The sequence below is a fragment of the Palaemon carinicauda genome, chromosome 15, assembly GCF_036898095.1.
Source record: "Palaemon carinicauda isolate YSFRI2023 chromosome 15, ASM3689809v2, whole genome shotgun sequence".
Lineage (NCBI taxonomy): Eukaryota > Metazoa > Arthropoda > Malacostraca > Decapoda > Palaemonidae > Palaemon > Palaemon carinicauda.
The window spans coordinates 43,025,695-43,049,835 of NC_090739.1; the positions used below are offsets into that span (position 1 = coordinate 43,025,695).

The 24,141-nt window shown below is 32.8% G+C and overlaps 1 protein-coding gene across 1 annotated transcript in view; it reads left to right on the forward strand.

Annotated features, from left to right (window-relative positions):
• Nucleotides 1-24,141, forward strand: part of LOC137654580 (uncharacterized) — a 77,230-nt gene that overhangs the window by 15,174 nt on the left and 37,915 nt on the right. Inside the window, exon 3 of the mRNA XM_068388332.1 lies at nucleotides 3,791-4,087. Within this exon, the coding sequence (XP_068244433.1) occupies nucleotides 3,791-4,087 (297 nt within the window). The remainder of the gene's footprint in view (nucleotides 1-3,790; nucleotides 4,088-24,141) is intronic.

A 24,141-nucleotide genomic window follows, 5' to 3' on the forward strand; every position in this document is an offset into this window, starting at 1 on the left:
TATTTGCAAGTAGAGTATCTTGAGAATGAATGTGAGGAAGATTAAGATTGTGAGGTTAAATGTAGTCCATGAAATTGTGGTAACCAATGTAACTATGGGTGGTTGGAGTTATATTTAGGAGTAAATGAAATGAATGAAGGTAGGATGCTAGAGGGGACGATTCACAGAACATAGCGAAGGCACTTCCTTAGTCCACTGAAATTAAAGTGGGAATAAATTAAGGGTTAAGTCGAATCTCCTTTATGAAAGTGAATTGGGAATGCGAAATTAGAAACAGAAAATGGTTGGAGCGGTTGAGATGAACTATTTGTCTAGCATATGCAGAAAAAGAAAACGAGAGGGTGAAAAATATTAAGATACGTAGAATAAGCAATAAAAAGATAATGTAGGTCAAAGAATGGGTCGTAGGATTATTTACAGAAAGTTTGTTTGGATGGAGATAGGTCGGTGAAAGGAGTAAATGAATCTGAAGTGTTAGAAGGAAGAAGAGAAAGACTTCGGAATGGTCGTGAAAGAGGCATTGGAAATTGTCCTTGATGTGCAAGAAACAATAGTGCTTGGAAGATTAAGTTGAATTGTGCATTGCGTTTCAGTGGGTTTGGCTAGTCTTCTGCGTAGGTATATGAAGCTGCAAGTGTTGTGTTTGCCACACACATTTCATCCACGATTGAGCACTTGCTGTATTATGGTTTGTTGTTGGTGTTGTTTTCTCTTGTTATGGTAAACGACCTTTATTGGAAAAATATGTATATGTTTATCTAATAATGAAGACATGCGTGATAAGTGATAGATATTCTAGGAATAAATAGTGGATGTATGGAGAAGCGTATGGTTCCAACTATAAGCTAATTTTATTTTGATAGAATAGATTACTATTGCACAATTGCAAGACAAAATGTGAAATTGCGAGACAAGTAATGCTGGAAATCGAAAAGAAAGTATTGAAAAAGGTAGAAGATATTGAAAATTTTGAATCAAAATTAGAATTATGTACCTATGGTACAAAAAGAAATAGGTCTGAAGAACTTCAAATAGATAGATAGATTAGTAAAAAATGGATCTTAAAAATACTAAGGAAATAGAATGATAGAAAATAGTAATATGTAATTGTTATGAAATTGGAAGATTATTGCAAATGTAAAAATTCTTAAGTGAATTATGATCCTGAAGAAAGGCAAGGCATTGGGTGTTGACGGTTGTGATTTTTTTGTTATTCGGTTGACCAGGCCTGAGTGTGCAAGGCTTGTCAGGAAGAGAATGGTTTCGAAGAACTTAAGTTAGCGAAATAATAGTTCCTTTTGTTTAGGGGAATGTAATAGAAGTAAATATTTTAGGGATGTAAAATTGATATCCATTGAAAAGTTTATAAAGGGATTTTGATTAAAAAAGGAAGACATAAAATGAATTAAAGAAGGACAATTGAAATTAAGACTGAAGATGGTGCGTGAAAATATGTGAGGATACAGACTAAAAGCTGTGTGGTTCATATGATCCTAAAACTACATGCAACAGAATTAGCAGAAATACAAAAAGTGATAAGGTTTTAAAAAGTATAAGATAATTTGTCGATTATTCATGTTCATCGTAATATGCCATTTGCTAAGTGATTACTTTTTATGAAGAAACCAGAAGATCGAGAATTGAGTTTCAGACAAAAAACATGTTTACTTCATATTTTATGGAAAAATTAATGACACAAATCAGATGGATCCAGAGCCAGGTTCAAGTTTATGGATTACAAAAAAAGTTCGTGAATATATTTGTAGTGGCGTGGATTTACAGGTGATGATGTTAATTTGCGACAACGAAGAGACATTGCTGATACTAGTGGAAAAGTTTCTGATAATGGCATAATGGCAATGATAATGTTGTGTGGAAAAACAGAAGCCAACGAGATGTAAGAACAAATCATGATATAATTGGTGGAAGAATGAAAGCAAGAAAGTTTTCTTTATAAATAAGAACATTATTAATGTATGAGAGCATTATGAAAGGTAATAAGAATACAGTAGGTTAAAAGTTGAATAGTGTCCTTTCAAAAGTAAGGAATGGAAGAGAGATAAGTGTCTGTGAAAGTCAGTTTTAATGCAGGAAGTAACTAGAGAACGTTTATGGAAGGGCAGTGTGGATCTTTACTACAAACATGATGTGTGATATCTCTTTTGTAGTAGTACTTTGTTTCTACTCAAAAGGGTGAGAAATATCTAGAGACAAATATGTAAAGGAAGGGTTTTAAAGGCCGCTCTTGGCTGACTGAGGCAAGGGACAATGACATTGCCCTATCAGGCAGGATAATGCCCTAGAGACTAACCATAATACATATGATCAGCGCCCAAGCCCCCTCTTCACCCAAGCTAGGACCAAGAAGGGCTAGGTAATGGCTGCTGATGACTCAGCATATAGACCTATACGCTCCCTCAAACCCCCCATCCTTAGCTCACAAAGATGGTGAGGAACTAAAGCGTGTGAGCGGGACTCGAACCACAGTCTCGCAATCACCAGCCAAGGACGCCACCACCTTGCCACCACGCAGTTAAAAAAAAATGGACCTGATTAGTTGGGGGAATTAGTTCAGTGGCTTACAGCGAGATGCCGAGAAGTGTAGATAGTTCGAAAACTTTAGGAGGAACGATGAAAGGGTTATTGTAATTAATAAAAATTTTGAATGGATGAGGTGTAAAACTGAAGAATTCTTGTCATTCAAAAAGCATAAAAGTGCGCAAAATTAAGGTGAAAGACATGGTGTGAGTAGAGACCAACATTCTGTTGATGATCATATAGTTGCACATGTAACTACATGTGGAATCCACGATAGTAAAATTTATTCCGTTTTCAATAATCTGTTTAAAACAGGGTTGTAGTGCTGAATGACCTCACCGGTCTTGCAGCCTGGCCATTGGTCTAGTTTTCATAACCCAATAGAGTCCAAAACGGGTTTTCCAAAAACAGTTCATAGTAATGTAAACTTGCACGAATTTCCACTTCGAAGTAAAAGATAAATGCTCTCTCTCTCTCTCTCTCTCTCTCTCTCTCTCTCTCTCTCTCTCTCTCTCTCTCTCTCTCTCTCCATTGAAACGTTATTGTATTTTCTGATTTATCTTGGGAAACAGTTTTATGAGGGTCATCGGTTCGCCTTTTACAGCGTGTTAAAAGCTTTCGAATGAGTGTTCCTAATTCTGTTTATGTAACTGTTGGTTCGCTTCAATACCTCTCATTATATGAGGGATTTCCAGTACAACAGTATCCATTATGGGGTTATTTTATGTATTTGTAGTAATATATAATTTATTTACGATATGGTTTTGTATTATTGTATTAGTAATCTATCTCTGCAAATTTTGCGACTGAATTACGCCTTATGTTTACAAGTAAGATTACCTTCAGTGACATTCATCCTCTGAACAGGGACCTCTTAATGTAGTTTTGTTTATTCAATTTAGGTAAATAAAAAGATTCAGTTTGCATAAAAATTTGCTCTTTCTACTTGACCTATCATTATTTATTCTCTCTCTCTCTCTCTCTCTCTCTCTCTCTCTCTCTCTCTCTCTCTCTCTCTCTCTCTCTCAAACAGCCTTTAAAAGTCCCTATCATAAGATTATGAGTACTTATCATTATAACCTTTAATTTTAGAGTATCATTCTCAGAAATCTTACCTTCCATGTACTAGATTAATAAAAGAATATATATATATATATATATATATATATATATATATATATATATATATATATATATATATATATATATATATATATATACTGTACATTATATATATATTTCCTCCGACCAGTTCCTGACTTGATGGAACGCATCGACGGAGGGACGAGTAGCGGCGGCGTATCTGGTGGAGAAGGGGCTGAAGGAAGCGCAGGCGAAGGGAAGGTTCCGGGAGAGGACGATGGCGAGGAGGACGACGCTGAGAGTGGTGTGGAGTGCCTGGGCATGGTAGAAGGAAGTGGTCCTTCCTCTATGGACGTTGACTACCAGCACAGGAGTTCTTCGCCAAACGAAAAGCCTCCTTCGTCTGCCTCTGGCATGTTTACAAGGCGCCGTCATCCCTCCACTTCCCACGCACAGCAGGATGGTGGTGAGTACCAGGTCTTCTTTCTCCTTCTGCAGGATCTTCAAGACGCAGTGGTTGATAAGAATGAGCTTTGTCCCCTTTTTATTTCTTATGTTTATTGGGTTTGATATATTATATCTGTCTCTTGATCATTGGGAGATTTTTTTCGTGTTCCATTATTTATCGTTTTCTTCAACGACAATGTTAATGACTAGGCTACTTCACTTATTTGGTACTCCTATTATAGTTGGTAAAATCCAGTGGAATACCTATTCGAATTTAAGTGTATGTATGTATGTATGTATGTATGTATTTATGTATGTATGTATACATATATATATGTGTGTATATATATGTATATATATACATATATATATATAATATATATATATATATATATATATATATATATATATATATATATATATATATATATATATATATATATATATATATTTATAATGAATAAAAAATACTTTTGTGGCGTACAAGAATTAAAAAGAAAAGATAGGATCTCCAATTAGTTTTCTAAATAGCAGAAAAACTGCATTTACATTTCTTTATTTATTGATTTGGTGTCGACACCTGTTTCGAATAACTTTTTTACTTGACTCCACATTGGGACTACGTTGGTTGAAAGATGGAATTACTCTGATATAAAGGCTATGGTGTTGAAAATTTTAAGATACAAAATATTTGGATACAGGTAGATTCATCATCATCTCCTACACCCATTGACGCAAAGGACCTTGATTAGATTTCACCAGTCGTCCCTATCTTCAGCTTTTAAATCATTACTTCTCCATTTATCATCTACTTCACGCTTTATATTCCTCACCCATGTAGGCCTGGGTCTTCCAACTCTTCTAGTGCCTTGTGGAGCCCAGTTGAAAGTTTGGTGATATCAAATCTCTATTGGGGAGTGCAAAGAACATGCCCAAACCATATCCATCTAGCCTGCCACATATGGCACTCGAGTAAGCTCTCTTATAGTTACATTTCTAGTCCTATCTTGCCATTTAACTCCCCAATATTATTCTGATGGCTCTGTTCTCAAATCTACAATATCTGTTGGTTATTGTTTCATTGTCATACCACGACTCATGTCCATACAATAACACCGATCTCACTAAACTGATATATAGTCTTATTTTTATATGTAATTTCAGATTTGATTTCCAAATTTTACTTAACCCAGCCATCGTCTGATTTTCTTTTTTTCAATCTTTCCTTAAACTCAAATTCTAAAGATCCTGTATTAGAGATCATAGTTCCTAAATGTTTAAGTGATTCCACCTCGTTAATTCTTTTGCCTTCCAATGATATTTTATCTTCCATTGAATATTGTGATCTTATCATTTCTGTCTTTCTTCTATTTATCTTGGCCTAACCTCATGCATTCTGGTAAGCAAGCTTTGCAAGTCTTGTGGTGTTCTGCTAATAACGTCAGCGTCATCAGCATACTCTAGGTCAGCTAATTTCCTGTCACCAACCCAGTCCAATCTTTCTCCACCATCCCCAACTGTTTTGTGCAACAAAATAGGTGACAACAAATTCCCTTGGAGTACTCCACTGTTCACTGGAAAGTCAATTGATAGGACTCCACTAACATTAACTTTGCACTTGCTATGCTTATGAACAGGCTCAATACAATTTACATTTTCAAGACGCACTCCACACACACACACACATTTCTATATGTATATATATATATATATATATATATATACACATATATATAATATATATATATGTATATATATGTATATATTTATATATATATATAATATATATATATATATATATATATATATATATAGATATATATATATATATGTATATATATATATATATATATATATATATATATTTATATATATATATATATATATATGTATATATATATATATATATCTGTGTGTAATGAAGATAGACAGATAGATATTCGTTCAAGTGGATAGCCATTAATCTATAAAAAGTGGTTTGAGGGCATTAAAATAAAAAGCAACACTTCCATTATTGAAATATTCCTCCTCTGCGTGCTAGAAAGAAGGTGACAGAACTCAAATTTTCAGTAATTCAAGCACATACTCCTACACATAAGGTCAGCCACTCCATATATGAGATTATACATCGCTTTTCATCTGTTTTTTCCTCACTCTTATTACGCCCTATGATATTTGTACTGTATATTTTATTACATTTTTCATTATATTAAAGGATGATAATTTTCTTGTCAATTACGATGTCGATGTATCTAACTTGTAATCCAGTTAACTCTCTGTGGCTCCTTATTCAATATTCAATTGGCCTCCTTACGCCCTGGTCACATTCCATAACTGTGAGTATTGATTTCAGTGTATTACATGCGACAAGCGTTGTAAAGATTATATACTCACTAATATAATTAGTTAAGCAAACATGTTCAACTGTATACTATCAATTTCTTCAAAATTCAATAGCAATTTATATAAAATGAGTGAACATCATTATTTCTTACTTCTATGTTCAATAGAATCTATTTTAATGGTGAAAATTTAATATTCATTTCATCGTTCATTATGTTTTTCATAATATTTTACTTCACGAGTTGTATTTTTGAATTCTGGCATTGTAGTCTGGTGCTGGGGTCCGGAAGGCCATGTGCAAGTTAAAAGATTGGACTGGGAGATGAAAGAAAGGAAGCGTGGATATATTATTTTGCTTACAGAGACTAAATTTCCTGGACATATTTTCCTATTCCTTTAGATTTAAGCTCTTTTGAATGAAAGTACATACCGTTAATTTACGATCCAAAATTCCTTTGCAGTGTGAAATTGGGTAACATATGACCGTAGAGTCATTGGAGTGCTCATACAAACTTTTACCAAAAATAAATTATTATGACCGGTCGTTTAAAGCTAGATTTTTCAAACGTTTCAAGAATAAGGCAACACCAAATCTTCAGAAAATAAATTTAGAATATTTAATAGATGCATATACATATCTCTCTCTCTCTCTCTCTCTCTCTCTCTCTCTCTCTCTCTCTCTCTCTCTCTCTCTCTCTCTCTCTCTATATATATATATATAACCTGTGGATCCGAGCCCCAGGCGAAATCACACAAAGACAAGAGCTTTGTGTGATTTCGCCTGGGGCTCTGATCCACAGGTCGTTAAGAGAATCCAGACATTAATGTAGCAAAAATATATGGCTTATTTGAATATGAAAATCACGCCTAAATGTGCAAAGATTTATCATATATATATATATATATATATATATATATATATATATATATATATATATATATATATATACACACAGTGCGTGCTTGTGTGTATATCATGTTTCCAGCATATATACACGTGTGTTGATCAGAAAAAAATAATACGCATAAAGAGGGTGGCTTCTGAGAAAAATTAATTTATGGACCAGTCATAGTTGTTAAGGATAAGAGCCCATAGCAAAATTGTTTTCGTAACTTTGTCAATTTTAAGCTATCCGAATGATTTCGTATGCAAAAATTCTGTAAACCTCCTCTTGTTTTATAAGCATTAAGGTGCTTTCTTTTATACTCTTGTGCATGATAATTTTACCATTTTTACTATCCCCCTTCTTCCTTCATGACAGTTTGCAGTAAACCTTCTATTTCAAGCTGTCTATATTTCATTTTTCGCACAATGATAAATCATCTTCAACCTTCTGTGTCACTTTTTGTCTCTTCTGTCCCGCTTTACTTTAAAGTTCCGAATTTTTATCAGCCATCCAGGGTACACTTCCTGGTCATAATACACTCCTGTGCAGACAATATGCTAATTCGGTTTGATTTTTGGTTTCTTAAAAACTTCTCCTTCAAGTTGCCTACCCTCAGTAGTTCCTAACGTATTATGTTCTCTCCACCTATCATGCTTCTCAACTTCTCATATTTCAATATTCCTACTAGATCAGTCATCCTACTGCAACTCTGACTTTATTCACTATCACTCTTGCTTGCATTCTCTGTCAAGTTTCTTTTACAATTCCCTTTATTTTGTTTAGCAACTTTGTAAATTCTCAACACTATCTTCGTAAAATCATATATATTTTTTTTTTTCATTTTTATCATTGCGAAAGATAACAACCTCATTTTTGTTCATAACATCCTTCTTCACTTCATATATTGGTCCATTTAAATCACCTAAGATACGTAACGCATTTTGACCTTCACGTCTACCCATTTCTTTACTAATATTCTTCTCTTACTTGATTTTACGTCCAATAATTTGAGTCAATACCAAAAATTGACATCTGTACCAAACACTTGTAATTGTGTCTTTTTACCTTTTCTAGATTGTCATATCTCTCTCTCTCTCTCTCTCTCTCTCTCTCTCTCTCTCTCTCTCTCTCTCTCTCTCTCTCTCTCTCTCTCTCTCATTACAGAGAAACGCTTAATTCCAAACCCTCTTTAATAACCTGCCTTTTGACTAAACATAGCTACGTTAAGTAGTTTGTCTTTCACCTTAAATAACCATCATGCTCCTATCAAAGCATTGCTACTTTAACGCATCCAACTAATTAAAATATTTCCTAATTCCTTTTTGGATCAAAGTCCCCATGATTTTATTCCAATTCCTGCTCAGTACATCTGTGGTTTTTGTGGACTCATTTAGGTACCCATTAAGAAACATGATGTTGTTAGCATTGCATACTTTTACTTCTTTCAACCTAAGAGCCAGTTGTTCATTTACCTTCCTCTCCGCTTTCGAACAACTTGAATTTAGGTTTAAAGCAGAAGTGTGTTAGCAAAATGTCTTTTGTTAATACTACCCAATCTCAGAGTTCCTTTTCCTCATTTATCATCTTTAATTCTATGAGTATTCGTTTGTTCTGAGCTGATGCTGATTCTAATATACTGACTGAAATAACCTAGTGCATATTACAATTTTAACCTTTTAGAAGTAGAGATTCTCTTCCACAAGTGCTTTTTAGATTTTAAACTTTTCTGGTGTGAATTAAGAATTTATTTAAATAAATGCTCTTGACTTTGCATTCATCAATGGCTTAGACTGACCTTGGAAGAAAGGTAACGTTCTTAACAAACTGAAGATTCTCATAGTTTCTCCCATCTAAAGGGAGATATTCAAGTCATAGCATGTTACGATATTATTTGAGAATGAGCGATTGAGATGTAATACTGAATACGAATTAAGAATGAAAATTATGCAGTGTAGTCAATAATCTTGTTTATGAAGAAGTCATACCAAATTTAAAAGGTTTTGCATAAGTTTTCATCTTATAACTTTATGTACGGGAGAATTGCTATTATCCACGTTGATATTACAGTTATTATTATTACTATTATTATTATTATTATTATTATTATTATTATTATTATTATTATTATTATTATTATTATTATTATTATTATTATTATTACTTGCTAAGCTACAACCCTAGTCGGAAAAGCAGTATGCTATAAGCCCAGGGGTTCCAATAGGGAAAATGGCCCATTGAGGAAAGGAAACAAGGAAAAATAGAATTTTTAAGAAGAGTAACAGCATTAAAATAAATATCTCCTATATAAGCTATAAAAACGTGAACAAAACAAGAGGAAGGGAAACAAGACAGAACAGCGTGTTCGAGTGTACCCTCAAGCAAGAGAACTCTAACCCAAGGAAATGGAAGACCATGGTACAGAGGCTATGGCACTACCCTAGACTAGACAACAATGGTTTGATTTTGGAGTATCCTTCTCCTAGAAGAGCTGCTTACCTTAGCTAAAGAGTCTCTTCTACCCTTAACAACAGGAAAGTGGCCACTAAACAATTACAGTGCAGTAACCCTTTGGATGAAGAAGAATTGTTTGGTAATTTCAGAGTTGTCAGGTGTATGAGGATAGAGAAGAATCTGTAAAGAGTAGGCCAGACTATTCGGTGTGTGTGTAGGCAAAGGGAAAGTGAACCGTAATGAGAGAGAAGGACCCAATGTAATACTGTCTGGCCAGTCAAAGGGCCCCATAGCACTCTAGCGGTAGTATCTCAAAGGGTGGCTGGTGCCCTGGCCAACCTAATACCTAATAAACAATAAACGAACGTAGAATTTTTATGAAAAAGTATACACACATATATACATACATATATATATGTATATATATATATATATATATATATATATATATATATATATATATATATATATATATACATATACCAAGGCACTTCCCCCAATTTTGGGGGGTAGCCGACATCAACAAATGAAACAAAACAAAAAGGGACCTCTACTCTCTACGTTCCTCCCATATGTATGTGTGTCTTAATAGTGATAGACACCCAAATAAAGACTTTTAGAAAAACTATTCCAATTTCAACTGACTACTTTTTTTCCAAAGCGTTGCTCGATTGCACCTTTATGCAATAAATGATCACTGTGCCTATATGATCACCATAATAACAAGTTAAACTGGCTCTAGAAATGTGCAGGTGTTTCAGGACGCCCTACATTTGCTGATGGCACATCTTGGGCAACGGGAGTCAGATTTAGTGTTACCAAATATTCCATAACTATAGTCAATGCTTTTTAGTCAGGCAGATTATGCACAGACTCGCAGGGTGCCCTTTTAGCTCGGAAAAGTTTCTTGTTCGCTGATTGGTCGGACAAGATAATTCTAACCAATCAGATAGCAGGAAACTTTCCGAGCTAAAAGGGCACCGCTGCGAGTCAGTGCAAATGCGCCTCATTAAAAAAAATTGAGTATAGTGTACGCTCTCCGCGAAAATGACTGCTCAACATTCAGATAGATATGCACACATATGCACACGCACCCCCTCTCACCAGGGTATGAATACTTTCTTTCCCAACTACCCGAGGGACATGGAGAGCTGACATACTTTTTTTTCCTCCTCCGAGGTCTCGGCTAGAAATAAGGAAATCGGTTATAGCAAGCAAACAAAAAATTAGAGTAAAGTACGTGATTGGATTAAAATGAAAATAAAAAATTATCCAGCTCAAAATACAGAATAAACATCAATATAAATAACAAAATCATAATAACATAAAATATGTAAATTTTATCTGAGATAGACACTAAAATGTATATATTATAAATGTGCCTCTGAACACACACACACACATATATGTATATATATATATATATATATATATATATATATATATATATATATATATATATATATATATATATATATATATATATATGGGTTTGTGTATGTACATGTGTATGTGTGTACTCGTATATGTGTGGCAATGGACATTACTTCAAGTATAGTAGGAAATACATATCAATAGTTTAACAGTGAACAGACCTCCATGGTGACCATCAACGTAATTAAACCACTGAGATGATAAGCTTAATAAATGTCTTTTTATTCCCTTCATGGAAAAAAAACGGAACGGCTGGTTTAAGTTTTGAAAATATATAAGCATCACCAAAAACAAAAAGTAACAAGGACGTGAAACTATGTGCTGATGACCCCCAGGCAACTCCTTGGCGATGACCTAGTCGGGGTTCCCACGTAGGATTAGTTATTGAGTGATGACTCACAGCGTAAGCGCCACGGGAGTAGACCAGGTGTGTCTTGTACTTTAACGACTTACAAATTCATTTATGTTACAAATGACACAAGTGATGCGAATAATCCAGTTCAAGCTGAGTAAAAGTTAAGGTTTTTTATATCATTTGCAAGGTACAGGACTGGTTTTTTTTTCAAACAATGAAACTGCGTTTTATTTATTGATACCTAGATACCTATGTATATATATTTTATATATATATATATATATATATATATATATATATATATATATATATATATATATATATATACATATATATATGTATATATATACATATATGTATATATATATATATATATATATATATATATATATATATATATGTATGTATATATATATATATATATATATATATATATATATATATATATATATATATATATATATATATATATATAAATTGTTATATTATTGCTAATTGAACTCCATCTTTTGACTACGCTATTTTCTGGTCGATGTTAGAAAGCTGTCAAGTGAAATTAGCTTATCAAAGGCTCATAATTTTTCATCTAATTGAAATACAGTTTCACGTACACTATTATCATGAAGTGACAAGACATTTGACTCAGCCACAAACAAAGACGTAATGCCTATGCACAGCAATACTTTGCAAACAAAAGTTAACGCTTGTTTCCACTATTACGTTGATGTGGCAAATGATAGCAATTCATCCCCTCTAGCAAACAACGCTAACACTTGCAGCATTACAAAACAGGCATGCTTTGTAACCTGTAAAATAAAGATGTAAACGCATCCTAAATATAGAAATATAAAGTGAAAAATAGTATTTTTTTTTTAGAAACAGACCCTTTATATTTTTGAACATAATTGATCATCTAAAATCTTTCTTAAAAGTGAGAAAGATACAACACGTATATCACAGCCTATAAGCTTAGAGGTAATCAGGTCTGTCACTTGAAAGTGATCTATCAAATTTAGAAGTTAGCTTGTAATTGAACCTCTTCCCAATGTTGAACTTTAGATAAAGTTCGTCACCAACTGAGAAAGAAATAGTTTTCGTAGCTAGTTTATACTCATCAGACTTAACTATTATATTTGCTAGTAATAAATCTCTTTACAGCAACTTTTATCGTACTGTACTATTATTACCTTCGCCAACTTCGTTGCGAAGGTTGTTTTGATAGGCGTGTATTTGTTTGTAAGTGTGTCCGTGTGCTTGTGATTCGCATAACTTAAAAATATTTGACTGAATCTCATGAAATTTGGTTGGATGATTGGCCATGAGCCAAGGACAATTTGATTAGATTTTGGGAGTGATTGGGTCAAATGTCAAGGTAAAAAAAAAAACGTCTTTTTGCCATATCGTGGCCAAATTATATATGATTTGCATGAAACTGGCGCCAAAGTGTGTATAATTCAATTGCCTATCTTGTGATATACAACATGATGAGTGCCCGTTCTAGTTTGCCATGTTATACACCTGGACAGGAATAATACTCAAAGTTGAATACGTCAAAAGGCATAGAGTATAACGCTTCATTATGAGATATCGTTGTTTACAGTTGTTGTGACCCATTGGTAATGTCTCTGCCTGGTTATCACTAGACTCGGGCTCGAGTCCCGCTCAAACTTGTTAGTTCCTTTGGTCGCTGCAACCACACCATCCTTGTGAGCTAAGGATGGGGGCTTTGAAGGAGCCGTATAGATCTACCTGCTGAGTCATCAGCACCCATTGCCTGGCCCTCCCTGATCCTAGCTTGTGCTCTGCTCATATGTATATATGGTCAGTTTCTAGGGCATTGTCCTGCTTGCTAGGGCAATGTCACTGTCCCTTACCTCTACCATTCATAGGCGGCCTTTAAATCTTTTTTATGAAACGAAGTATTTATAGCAGATCTAACGTTATGAATAACTAAATCCTAATTTGGATAATTGCATCCAACGGTAACACTTTGGTATGTCTATAATTTCGCGATTAACACGTCCTTCCAACCCATTTGATTTTGAGTGGTAAACCGTTAAATTTATCTTATAAGTATTTACAAAGAATTTTATAGAAAGAAATTATTAAATCCTCACAGAGTAGGTAATAAGATAATATAAATTCCACGGCGAGACAAACATTTTCATAAGAGATTTAAAATTAAGTGCACTCTTCTGCTCCTTTAATTTACAAAGGAAAAAAAAAATCCAATTGTTATCGCATCAGTTATAACTCAGATATTTGTTTTCCCTTTGGGTTTCTGAAATCTTGTTAAAAGGCCTACATATATTCTTTTGAACGGCACTGTGGGAATCGAGTAACAATGAATTTCCGTATGTGTATTAACATTGCCTTTAATGGTATGACATATGCTATATTTTTTACAAACATTTTGATATCATTATATGAAATTTTACAATGGAACATATGCATATCGGTGACACCTGGATGAACGTTTAGTCTGCATTTTAAGCCACTTAGGGACGGGTCTTTTTGCATTAAATACCGAGATATTAATCTCTGGCACCTTCATTCAGTTATTTCTTTGTACAAGTTGCATAAGATTTTCCATAATTCTGACCATCTTATGCATTCAGAACTTCCTAGACTGTACCACCCTGTACATATTACCAGATATGTAGTAAGTTTAATCAGTCTTTATTTTTCCATCATAAGATTCAAAACTAATCTGTATTCTTGATGTTTTATTCCAAATTGCGGAATGATCTTTCTAATCTGGCGATTAAATCTGTGGAACTTCTTAAGTTCAAACTCGTTAAAAAAAGGCTTTTCTATTGAACACATTGACATAGGTTTCTTTTTCCATTTTATTTGTGTTTGATCTTTTTAATGTTATTACTGATCTTAAAGTGTTCGATATTTTTTTTCTATTTCATGTATATGTGTATGTATATATATATATATATATATATATATATATATATATATATATATATATATATATATATATATATATATATATATATATATGTATATATATGTATATATATATATATGTAAATATATATATATATATATATATATATATATATATATATATATATATATATATATATTGTTCTTATTGTTCAACTTTTTTTTATCCTGTTTTACTTATTGACGTCCTTCAACTATGTCTCACGTTTTATTGTACCCTGAAGAAGTGTATTAAAAATGCACGAAAGCGCTGGGTACTAAAGCTTTTTATTATTTCCCACCGGCTTTTGCGTTTACAAAGTCACGTGATCCTTGTGGCAGTAAAGCATATATATATATATATATATATATATATATATATATATATATATATATATATATATATATATATATATTTATATATATATGTATATATATATATATATATATATATATATTTAGAGAGAGAGAGAGAGAGAGAGAGAGAGAGAGAGAGAGAGAGAGAGAGAGAGGGAGAGAGAGAGAGAGAGTATTCATTAATTATCTGTTCCTTTCCCCACACGGATGCTTTCCCTGTTGGAGCCTTTCAAGCTTGTAATATCCCCTTTTTCCAAATAGGTTGTAACTTGGCAAGTAATGATAATAATGATATCACTGCGACAGGATTTTCTCACATGCAGTACTTGTAATAGTTTTACATGATAAATTATCAACGAGAAAATGATATTAAGACTTGTAATTCTTATAATCGGATGAATCCGTCGGACTTCGCAAAGCTTCATAAATTAGCTTTAATTTTCATATTTTTTTATATGATATCAGGTATCCATGAGCCGTCATCTTTTATATTATATTTATTATCAAAATTTATATCAACATCATTATCATGATCAACTATTGTAATACAGTGCATATAATCATTAGTATACTGATCATAAGAGTTATTCATACTAGATGAAGGCCTTTTATATACAGTAAAACAGCATCACCTTAAATACAGGAATGATTGCCAGCACGAAGGATAGGATTTCGTGATAAAGTATTAGCTGAAATACATGATTTGCCTGGTACATATTTAATGTGCGCCGTAAAGTCTTGAATTATCAAATGCCCTTTAGTTCTCTTGAAACTCGAAACAAAACCTTTGAACCAGAATGCTAAAGGTTTATGATCAGTCAGTATAATTACTGTTTAACCGTAAATGGTGAACTTGAAGTGACAAACTAATTGCAATAACCAGCGCTTCTCTATCTATCATTGCTAATTTTATCTCGTGATGATTAGATGATTTTATTTTTTTTTAATAGAATGCTATAAGATGCGCCTTATCATCTTTGCACTGTATTGAAATTCCTCCAATACAATGGTATGAAGCATATGTGTTTTACAATCTTTTCATTACAATTAGGAAATATGAGGATTGGTGATTTAAGAAGGCTTTATATTAAAATTTTAAAATCCATTTCCTGGTAAAAAAAAAAATTAATATACAATAATTAATTAAAGGAGCTGTTGTAACAGTCATTATATACACACTTTAATAACCAGATGTACCTAAAAACTGTTGAATATGCTTAACTGAAGTTAGGGTTAAAAAATTAGCAATATTTTGAACCTTAACGTGAACACACTTCAATCCATCTTAAAAAACAAAATTACCTAAATAAACTAAATATTTTTTTGGAGAATCGCATTCACGTATTTTCAATTTCAAATTAACACGAAATCAAGTTTAATATTCTCACAGAGTGAGAAAATTAATAAATCGTCCATATGAACAAATAAAATTTCACTTAACATATCACCAAAAACTATAGTGATCATTCTCATAAATGTAGTAGGTGCAGAGCGTAAATCAACTGACATTCGCATAAATTCAAAATATCCTTTAAAAGTGTTAAATGCTGTATACTGTACTTGGTTAATTCCGCTTCAAGGGGAGTTTGATTTAAATCCACGAAATAAATCTAGAGATGTAGAATATGTCTTTTCCTAAAGCATTGATGACGTCATCAGTACATTGCAACCACCGAGAATCTACCAGGAATTATTTCCTCATTAAATTTTACAAAAATCTCCACAAACGGCCCAAGTTTTATCGTTTTTGTCACACAGAATAATGGTGCATTACAAAGGATATTTCAGTTTTTTATTACGTTTTCCTTCAACATCATATTAACTTCAATGATAATTTCATCTTGAAGTGCAAATGGTAGCCGATACGAAGGAACATGAACGATTTCATCCGGGTTATTGAATCTTATTTGATGATTAATTACAGATATTTTTCCAATAATCCCATCTGACGTAGAAAATAGATCTCTAAAGACCTTTTTTTATCGTTTTCATCAGAAATATCTTTAATGTCAGTAAAAGTCTGTATAAATTTCGATATCCAATAACATAATATCCCTTCTAAGTCTGAATATATTAATTCAATTATTATAAATTTCTATTATAGCATCCATGTTATTAGATGTTATATATACTACTCCAGATGCAAAATTTTAAGTTTCCGGTAGAAATAAATATTCCTGACCTGACTGGACGCTCTTCATACATATGATGATAATAGCTGAAAAAGTGGAAAGAAGTTCAATGTCAATACTCTCTGAAATGTGACTATTTACATTGTCTTTAATTATCATAACCCCACGTTCGCGTTTCCAAGTTATTAGAGGACTACCCGTGTCTTAAAAACAGTAAAAAGTTTGTGTTGATAGTTGGTGAATACCAAATTCTGATCGATATGAGGGATCTATACAAGACGTTTATTATTTAATACTAGCATGACCTTCATCACTGACTTCAATATTTATGCACTCGTCGTCCAAAGCAAAGAAAAAATTTTGTCTATATACTCCAATTAAAAAATTATAACTACCCTCGGAAACTTTTGTTACGCATTGACAATTTGATCCAGTTTCCCTGAAAAAAAGATTATTTGACCTTCGGAACTTCGATCATATGCAGAACCATCTTGCTATGGATTGCTGATACCCAAATTTTTGGTTAGGTTGCCACTTATATTTTTATAGAACACATTCTCTATTACTGCTGTTATTGGCATTACTAGTATTAGAACCCAAATTATCAATTAAAATGCCTGTATGAGAGTTATATCAACTGTTGATCTGCCTAGCCTTGCAGATTTTAAAAGCGAGAATAATGATGTCATGCATGCAACAATAAGGTGTCTTGTAGTCTAGTCGTATGTGGCTAGATTTTCCACAATTTTGACAATTCTAATTGTTATTTACAAATCCTGCTTGCATCATCGCTACATGCTGATGTGCCTGACTGAGATGCTGTATATTGTGTTTCTAATCCAAACTAAAGAGTGAGGTTTAAATCATCTACTTTTGATATTACGTTTCTTGAACTGATCCGCGACTGTCATGTTAGATGAATCCATATCCAACTTCTTGTCGATGCGCATTGCTAATGTATCTGGCTATACCGATGTTACGAGAGCTAATTGTAATATTTGTGTATGCTCATCTATAATATCATCTTCAGATTAATTTGAAGCTTTAAGTTAAATGGACCATTGGTACAGCTTATCGCTATTCAAAACCATTGTATTTGTAAAGAAATTTTTTTTCCTATTCATTAAATTTAAAATTGACCGAAGCGTTATCACTTCGTCTTTTTCATCCTCTAATCCGTATATTTGATTAATGTTAGACTTGAAAGTGTCCCATTTTACGAAAGAACGAAATTTAAATCATCACACCAATGGCCAATATTTCCTTTAGCTTCTTTTTTATCTACAGCCTTTACCCATCTCTATATGACATCGCTGTTTTGTATAACCTTCTCCATTCTCTTCTATCTGGGCATCTTGTTCTCTTAATCCTTTTTTCCTGTATGTCTTTTGCTACTTTATCTTTCCATTTGAGCTTTTGTCTACCCCTTCTCGTCCTCCTTCCCCCATCCACCTTCATGTCCAAGACCCTTCGGCACACATGGTCTTCGTCTCTCCGCATGACATGTCCAAACCACTGTAGTCTTCTTTTCTGAATTATTTTTGACACTTCTCATACTTTGACTGCCCCCCTAATATACTCATTTATGTTCAATATTTCCTTTGGCAGTGCAAAAAGGACTTTGCTTCATGCGATTGCAGAAAAGGTTCTATTAATATTTTTTTTTTCTTCCTCCGAATGAGGGTCTATCTAATTCATTCATGTTTTAACTCCCTGCGTTAACTGTCCATTAACTAACCCTTGAAATTGAACTATTCCTAACTTAGCATTAACTGAAGTTACCTTGATTGTGTCTGTAGTCATTTCGGTTTTCTATTTGTCTCTTATCCGTATTTTTACGATTCAAACGCTGTCTGACTTCTTGTCTATTAACAACGATAAGAATGTCCTGCCTTATCGCCATCGCTTAAATTAGAAGATAATAAACCAGTACAAACAGAATGTATCCGAATGATAAAGATCAAACTATTTAACTCAATCGCGTGGTCAGAGCGAGTCTCTCTCTCTCTCTCTCTCTCTCTCTCTCTCTCTCTCTCTCTCTCTCTCTCTCTCTCTCTCTCTGTGCACAAAGAGAGGGGAACTAATATTAATCCAAAAATAATTTTAGTAAATAATGACAATTTCTGTAATTGTATGAGGAAATATCCATATATATGTATAAATACATATACATATATATATATATATATATATATATATATATATATATATATATATATGTATATATATATATATATACATATATATATATATATCATATACAGTATTTATATAAATGAATTATATATATGATATATATATATATATATATATATATATATATATATATATATATATCATATACAGTATTTATATAAATGAATTATATATATATATATATATATATATATATATATAAATATATATATATATATATATATATATATATATATATATCTATATATCTGTATGTATACACGTATCTATGTTATATTTATGTCTATACTTATATACATACAAAGTTTTCCCTTTTGGGCTACATCCTTTTGGATTCTCAGTCTTGAGTGAGGTTGGTTGGCATTCACCGTTTTCTTAACGCTACAGAGTCCGGTGCCCATTTTCAGCTGGATGGTAGGTTAGGGGCGATCCACGTCCTACCAAATAGTAGTTTAGCGCTGCATCACTCAGTTACGATGGCCACTTTGGTTAATTTTGCCTTTGAAAGATAGACGTTGGATTTGCCACTCCCATACGTCATATATATATATATATATATATATATATATATATATATATATATATATATATATATATATATATATATATATAGAAACATAAGTAAGTAAATTATATACTAATATGCGTGAAAGTGTGTGCGATATATGAATAGTTGTGTATAGCTCGTGACAAAAGCAGAAAGGAGTAATCTTGGACCAATTTCCTTTATATTGATTGGTAAAGAGACGAGAAAATCCAAACGGACTGTCGAATAGCAGGAAGCAAAGGGTCCTACTGATAAGGAAAAATTGAAAATCGGAATTTTTAGAGGTATCGGAAAGTTTGTAATAAATAACTCGTTAGATTTAAGAGTTGCGGCCAACTGTTGTCGTTTCTGTAGATTCGGGTGGAAAAAAAGAAGTTAATATATTAGGTTTTATTACTTAAGCCTTTTGGTGTATTATTTAATGATAATATTTTAAAATGAAAAAATTTAAATTTTTATTCTTGTGTTTGTGTTCTGGTGGAATAGGTTTCACCAGTTTCCAGTTATATTTCTTTTCTTTTCACTTTTCATTGTTTTGGAGTACAGATCTTACTTACTGCTTATGATATATGAAATAGAAAATAATAATACATGCGCTCAATGTCTCTGATTTTCTTAACTAGACGATAACATTACATACCACTGTCATCGTAGAAAATTGGACATGAGACGCAAAAAAAAAAAAAAAAAAGCTTTTTTTTTATTCGTGTTCTGTGACGAAGGGCTGTGGCTGTGTAATGGGGTTCAGTGGGACAGGGGGGATTTATCTCTTCTGGGGGGGTTGGGGGCGGCGGGTGTTTTGGTCAGAAATGACCTCTATGCAACTTTGCAGCCGATAAGACACGGATTTTTTTTTTCTTTTTTTTTTCCTTTTTTTCTTCTTTTTTTTCTTTTAGATCTGTGGCACTGACTGACAAGGATATAGTAGAGTGCGGGGAACTGCGGGCCGCAGGGTAGCGTGGTGCCAGCCGCAGTAACAGTCAGGGGTTTCAGTATTGATTCCTGCGCAAGACCATAAAGTGCCAGCCCGTGTTTTCTCTGCTTTTGCTGTTACCGCGGATTATGGGGTTCTTATTAAGTGCCATGTCCTCTATTTAACTGAAGAGTTTCCTACATGTGTGTCTACGTATCCTGATTCCGTAAATAAGTCATGATTGGCCGAGGTACAACGTAGTCAGTCATGAGGTCATATAAATTTTGGGAGAGGATCAGAAGCAGTAGACGGGAAATATGATAATTGTAAACCACAACAAATGCTTACATAAATAAAATTGTGTTACGGAATGCTCATTAGATGTAAATGACACGGTAACTATATTTTTAATATATCATCGCATCATCATCATTTCCCAGCCCATTGATGCAAAATATATATATATATATATATATATATGTATATATATATATATATATATATATATATATTTATATATATACATATATATGTATATATGTATTTATATATATATATATATTTGTATATTTATATATATGTAAATTTATATATATATATATATATATATATATATATGTATATATATATATATATATATATATATATATATATATATATATATATGTATATATATGTATATTTATATATATATGTAAATTTATATATATATATATATATATATATATATATATATATGTGTGTGTGTGTGTGTGTGTGTGTGTAAATAGATAGATAGATGTGCGTGTGTATGTGTGTATAGAGTCTTGTCATCAAACTTGGTAATTTTCCTATTCAGTTTATCTTAACCTTCGGTATACTGTACTACCAAAAAAATCAAGCGCGTTTTATTTTTACCATATGTCTGACATTCAAGTTTAGGGGAAGTTCACTCGTAAAAGAAAAGAGGAAGTCGAAGAAACTTTGCTGTTCTTCATGTTGTATATTTATTAATTTTTAATTAGCTGGAATGTAATTTTTTATGTAGAAATATGGTTGACTGGATTAAACTATTGAACATGGAAAAAAGACGAAAATTATAGTTTTCTTTACTATATATTGATAAAATAAACTATCTTAACTCGATGAAAATTTCACTAGATTAAGAAACCTTTCATTAGCTGAATATTTGTATAATTTTATATTTCATCATAGATAAAGAACACAATACGTAAACGTTCAAAGCTTCATATGGATTTTGAGTAATCAACAACAGTAACATTTTCAGCAAGATTAAGAAAAATTTAGAAATTGGTGTTTCGTAGTTAAAGGGAAGTAAGTTGCATAGAGATGAAGAGGTAAGATTTTCACGAATTAAAAATAATCTGTGGGAGAATAATTTGACAAAGTTAAGGACTTTAGCTGCGCGAACGAAAGAATGGCGATTTAGACTTGAATAGAACAGAATCCTCAGATTCGTGAACTCAACTCGTATCGGCAATGAAAAGGCGAAGTGAAAGTGAAAAGAATATAATGTAATTAAGAATAATTTGGGGAAATTTCATGTATGATAGATAACATTCGGGACTGGTAAGAGGAATTGCCTTGTTCAACATATTGTGAACTTGGATTTTAAATTCTCCATTCTGATAACGTACTTTGTCAAAGGGAGAGACCCCAAAGGGTGTACAGCTTTGGCATTTCAAGATTTTGCCTTCTCCAAGAGTATCTAACCACATCCTCTCTTCCCGGGCCATTGTAATTATGCTAAAATCTCTTCATTGTATTAATTTATGTTCATCTTTCTGTTTCCATTATTGAAATGACTAAAGCTTCAATGTCACGTACATAGTTATCATCACGTAATTAAATTTTGGATTATTAATAAAAAAATTAATATTTTCTAAGAGAATTTCGAATACGGTAAAAATGATTTATATTAGCAATTCCTCCAATGAACAATCAAGCTTATTGCTCTTTGCTTTCCATGTCCTATATGGCTTTTATTTAATTTTCTTTTCTGACCTTTCCGCTCAGACACGGTCAGACATAAAAAAAAAAAAAAATCATCCAATCGATTTTGCACTGATTGCTACACTAAACAGTTACGTTTTGATCAAGAAAATGTAAATGCAATTTGATTTTTATGGAACCTTAAGGTCTCATTGTAATTTGTACCTACAAGAATCCTTTATAACCGGGAATAAAATTCTGCCATTTATTTATTAGCCTACAGTTGTATTTTGACCATGTCCTTTCAATTTGCAATCTGCATGTCTTGCCTCCGTGGCGCACTCGTATCTGTGCTTACTGGCTGTTCAGGAGTGGAAAAGAGACCGTAGAGGCACGAGGCCACTTTAATAATAAAAACAACAACGGCAAATAAGCGCAGGGCGGCCTGCGGGCTGCGGGCCGCGGGTGGTGCGTGAAGCCGCTGCGCTCTGGCAGGTTGGCGCAGTGTGGTATTCAGCCACTTCTACCTCGCTTGCACAAATTTCTCCAGACTTAGCAGCCAGTCCTTCCTCTTACTCCAACATCGTCGCTATGTGCTGATTTTGCCCGTTTTGTGCGCCAAACTGAAGTTTACTGTTTTCCTACTTAATTATGTCTGCAAACTTTTAAGGAGTGCTTGTCCCATGTATTTGCAGAAGTGAGCCATGCTGGTCTAAGCTTTTAAGCGTTAATTCAAGTGAATAATAAAATATGACGAGGTAAATGGAAGCGGGAACTCGGAGACTATGCGGTATTAAAAAAAGTGCAATATGACAACGTTTTAGTTTGATGTTTAACCATGTGCTTAAAGAGGCGTTTTTGCGAAGAAGTTAAGCTTGAGCTTTATTCGTGCTCAGAACTCGATGAAAATATCGTCCCCTGCATTTTGCCATGAAAAAAAAGTTTTATTTGTTTTATTTTGTTGCCAACGTATTTATAATACAAAGAAAAAACCGCAAAAACTGACAAAATAAGGCAAGAAGAACTTTTGAATCCTGACTTTTTAAGATGAGGCCTGATTTGAGTCATTTTTATTGATACGTGCCATGTTTGTGACTTTGGTGTTAATGTTACCCTGCATTTTACTCTCTCTCTCTCTCTCTCACTCTCTCTCTCTCTCTCTCTCTCTCTCTCTCTCTCTCTCTCTCTCTCTCTCTCTCTCTCTCAGCAATAATGTTACCTCGATGTCACGATGATGTACTAGTTTTTATTTCAAAATTGTTAGGGATTGATAACAGTCTTGTTACAAAGATTTAATAACATTAAAAGTGAAAAAAAAAACTTACTGATATACTTCTAAGGTGGTATATAATCAGCCTTACATTTTCTGTCTGTTAAATGATCATTATTTAAGATGTATTTACAGTTAAAATGTATTTATTGTTATAAACGTTGTGTTCTTTATTTTATATAGATTATTTCAATTTTATAGCAAATACAAGTAACACTTGTCAATTTCCTAGCTTTAGCCGAGGGATTTTGATGCCATCATGCTAATATTAGTGGTGTATGTAATTAAAAGAGGGAAATTACACTTCAGAATAATAGAC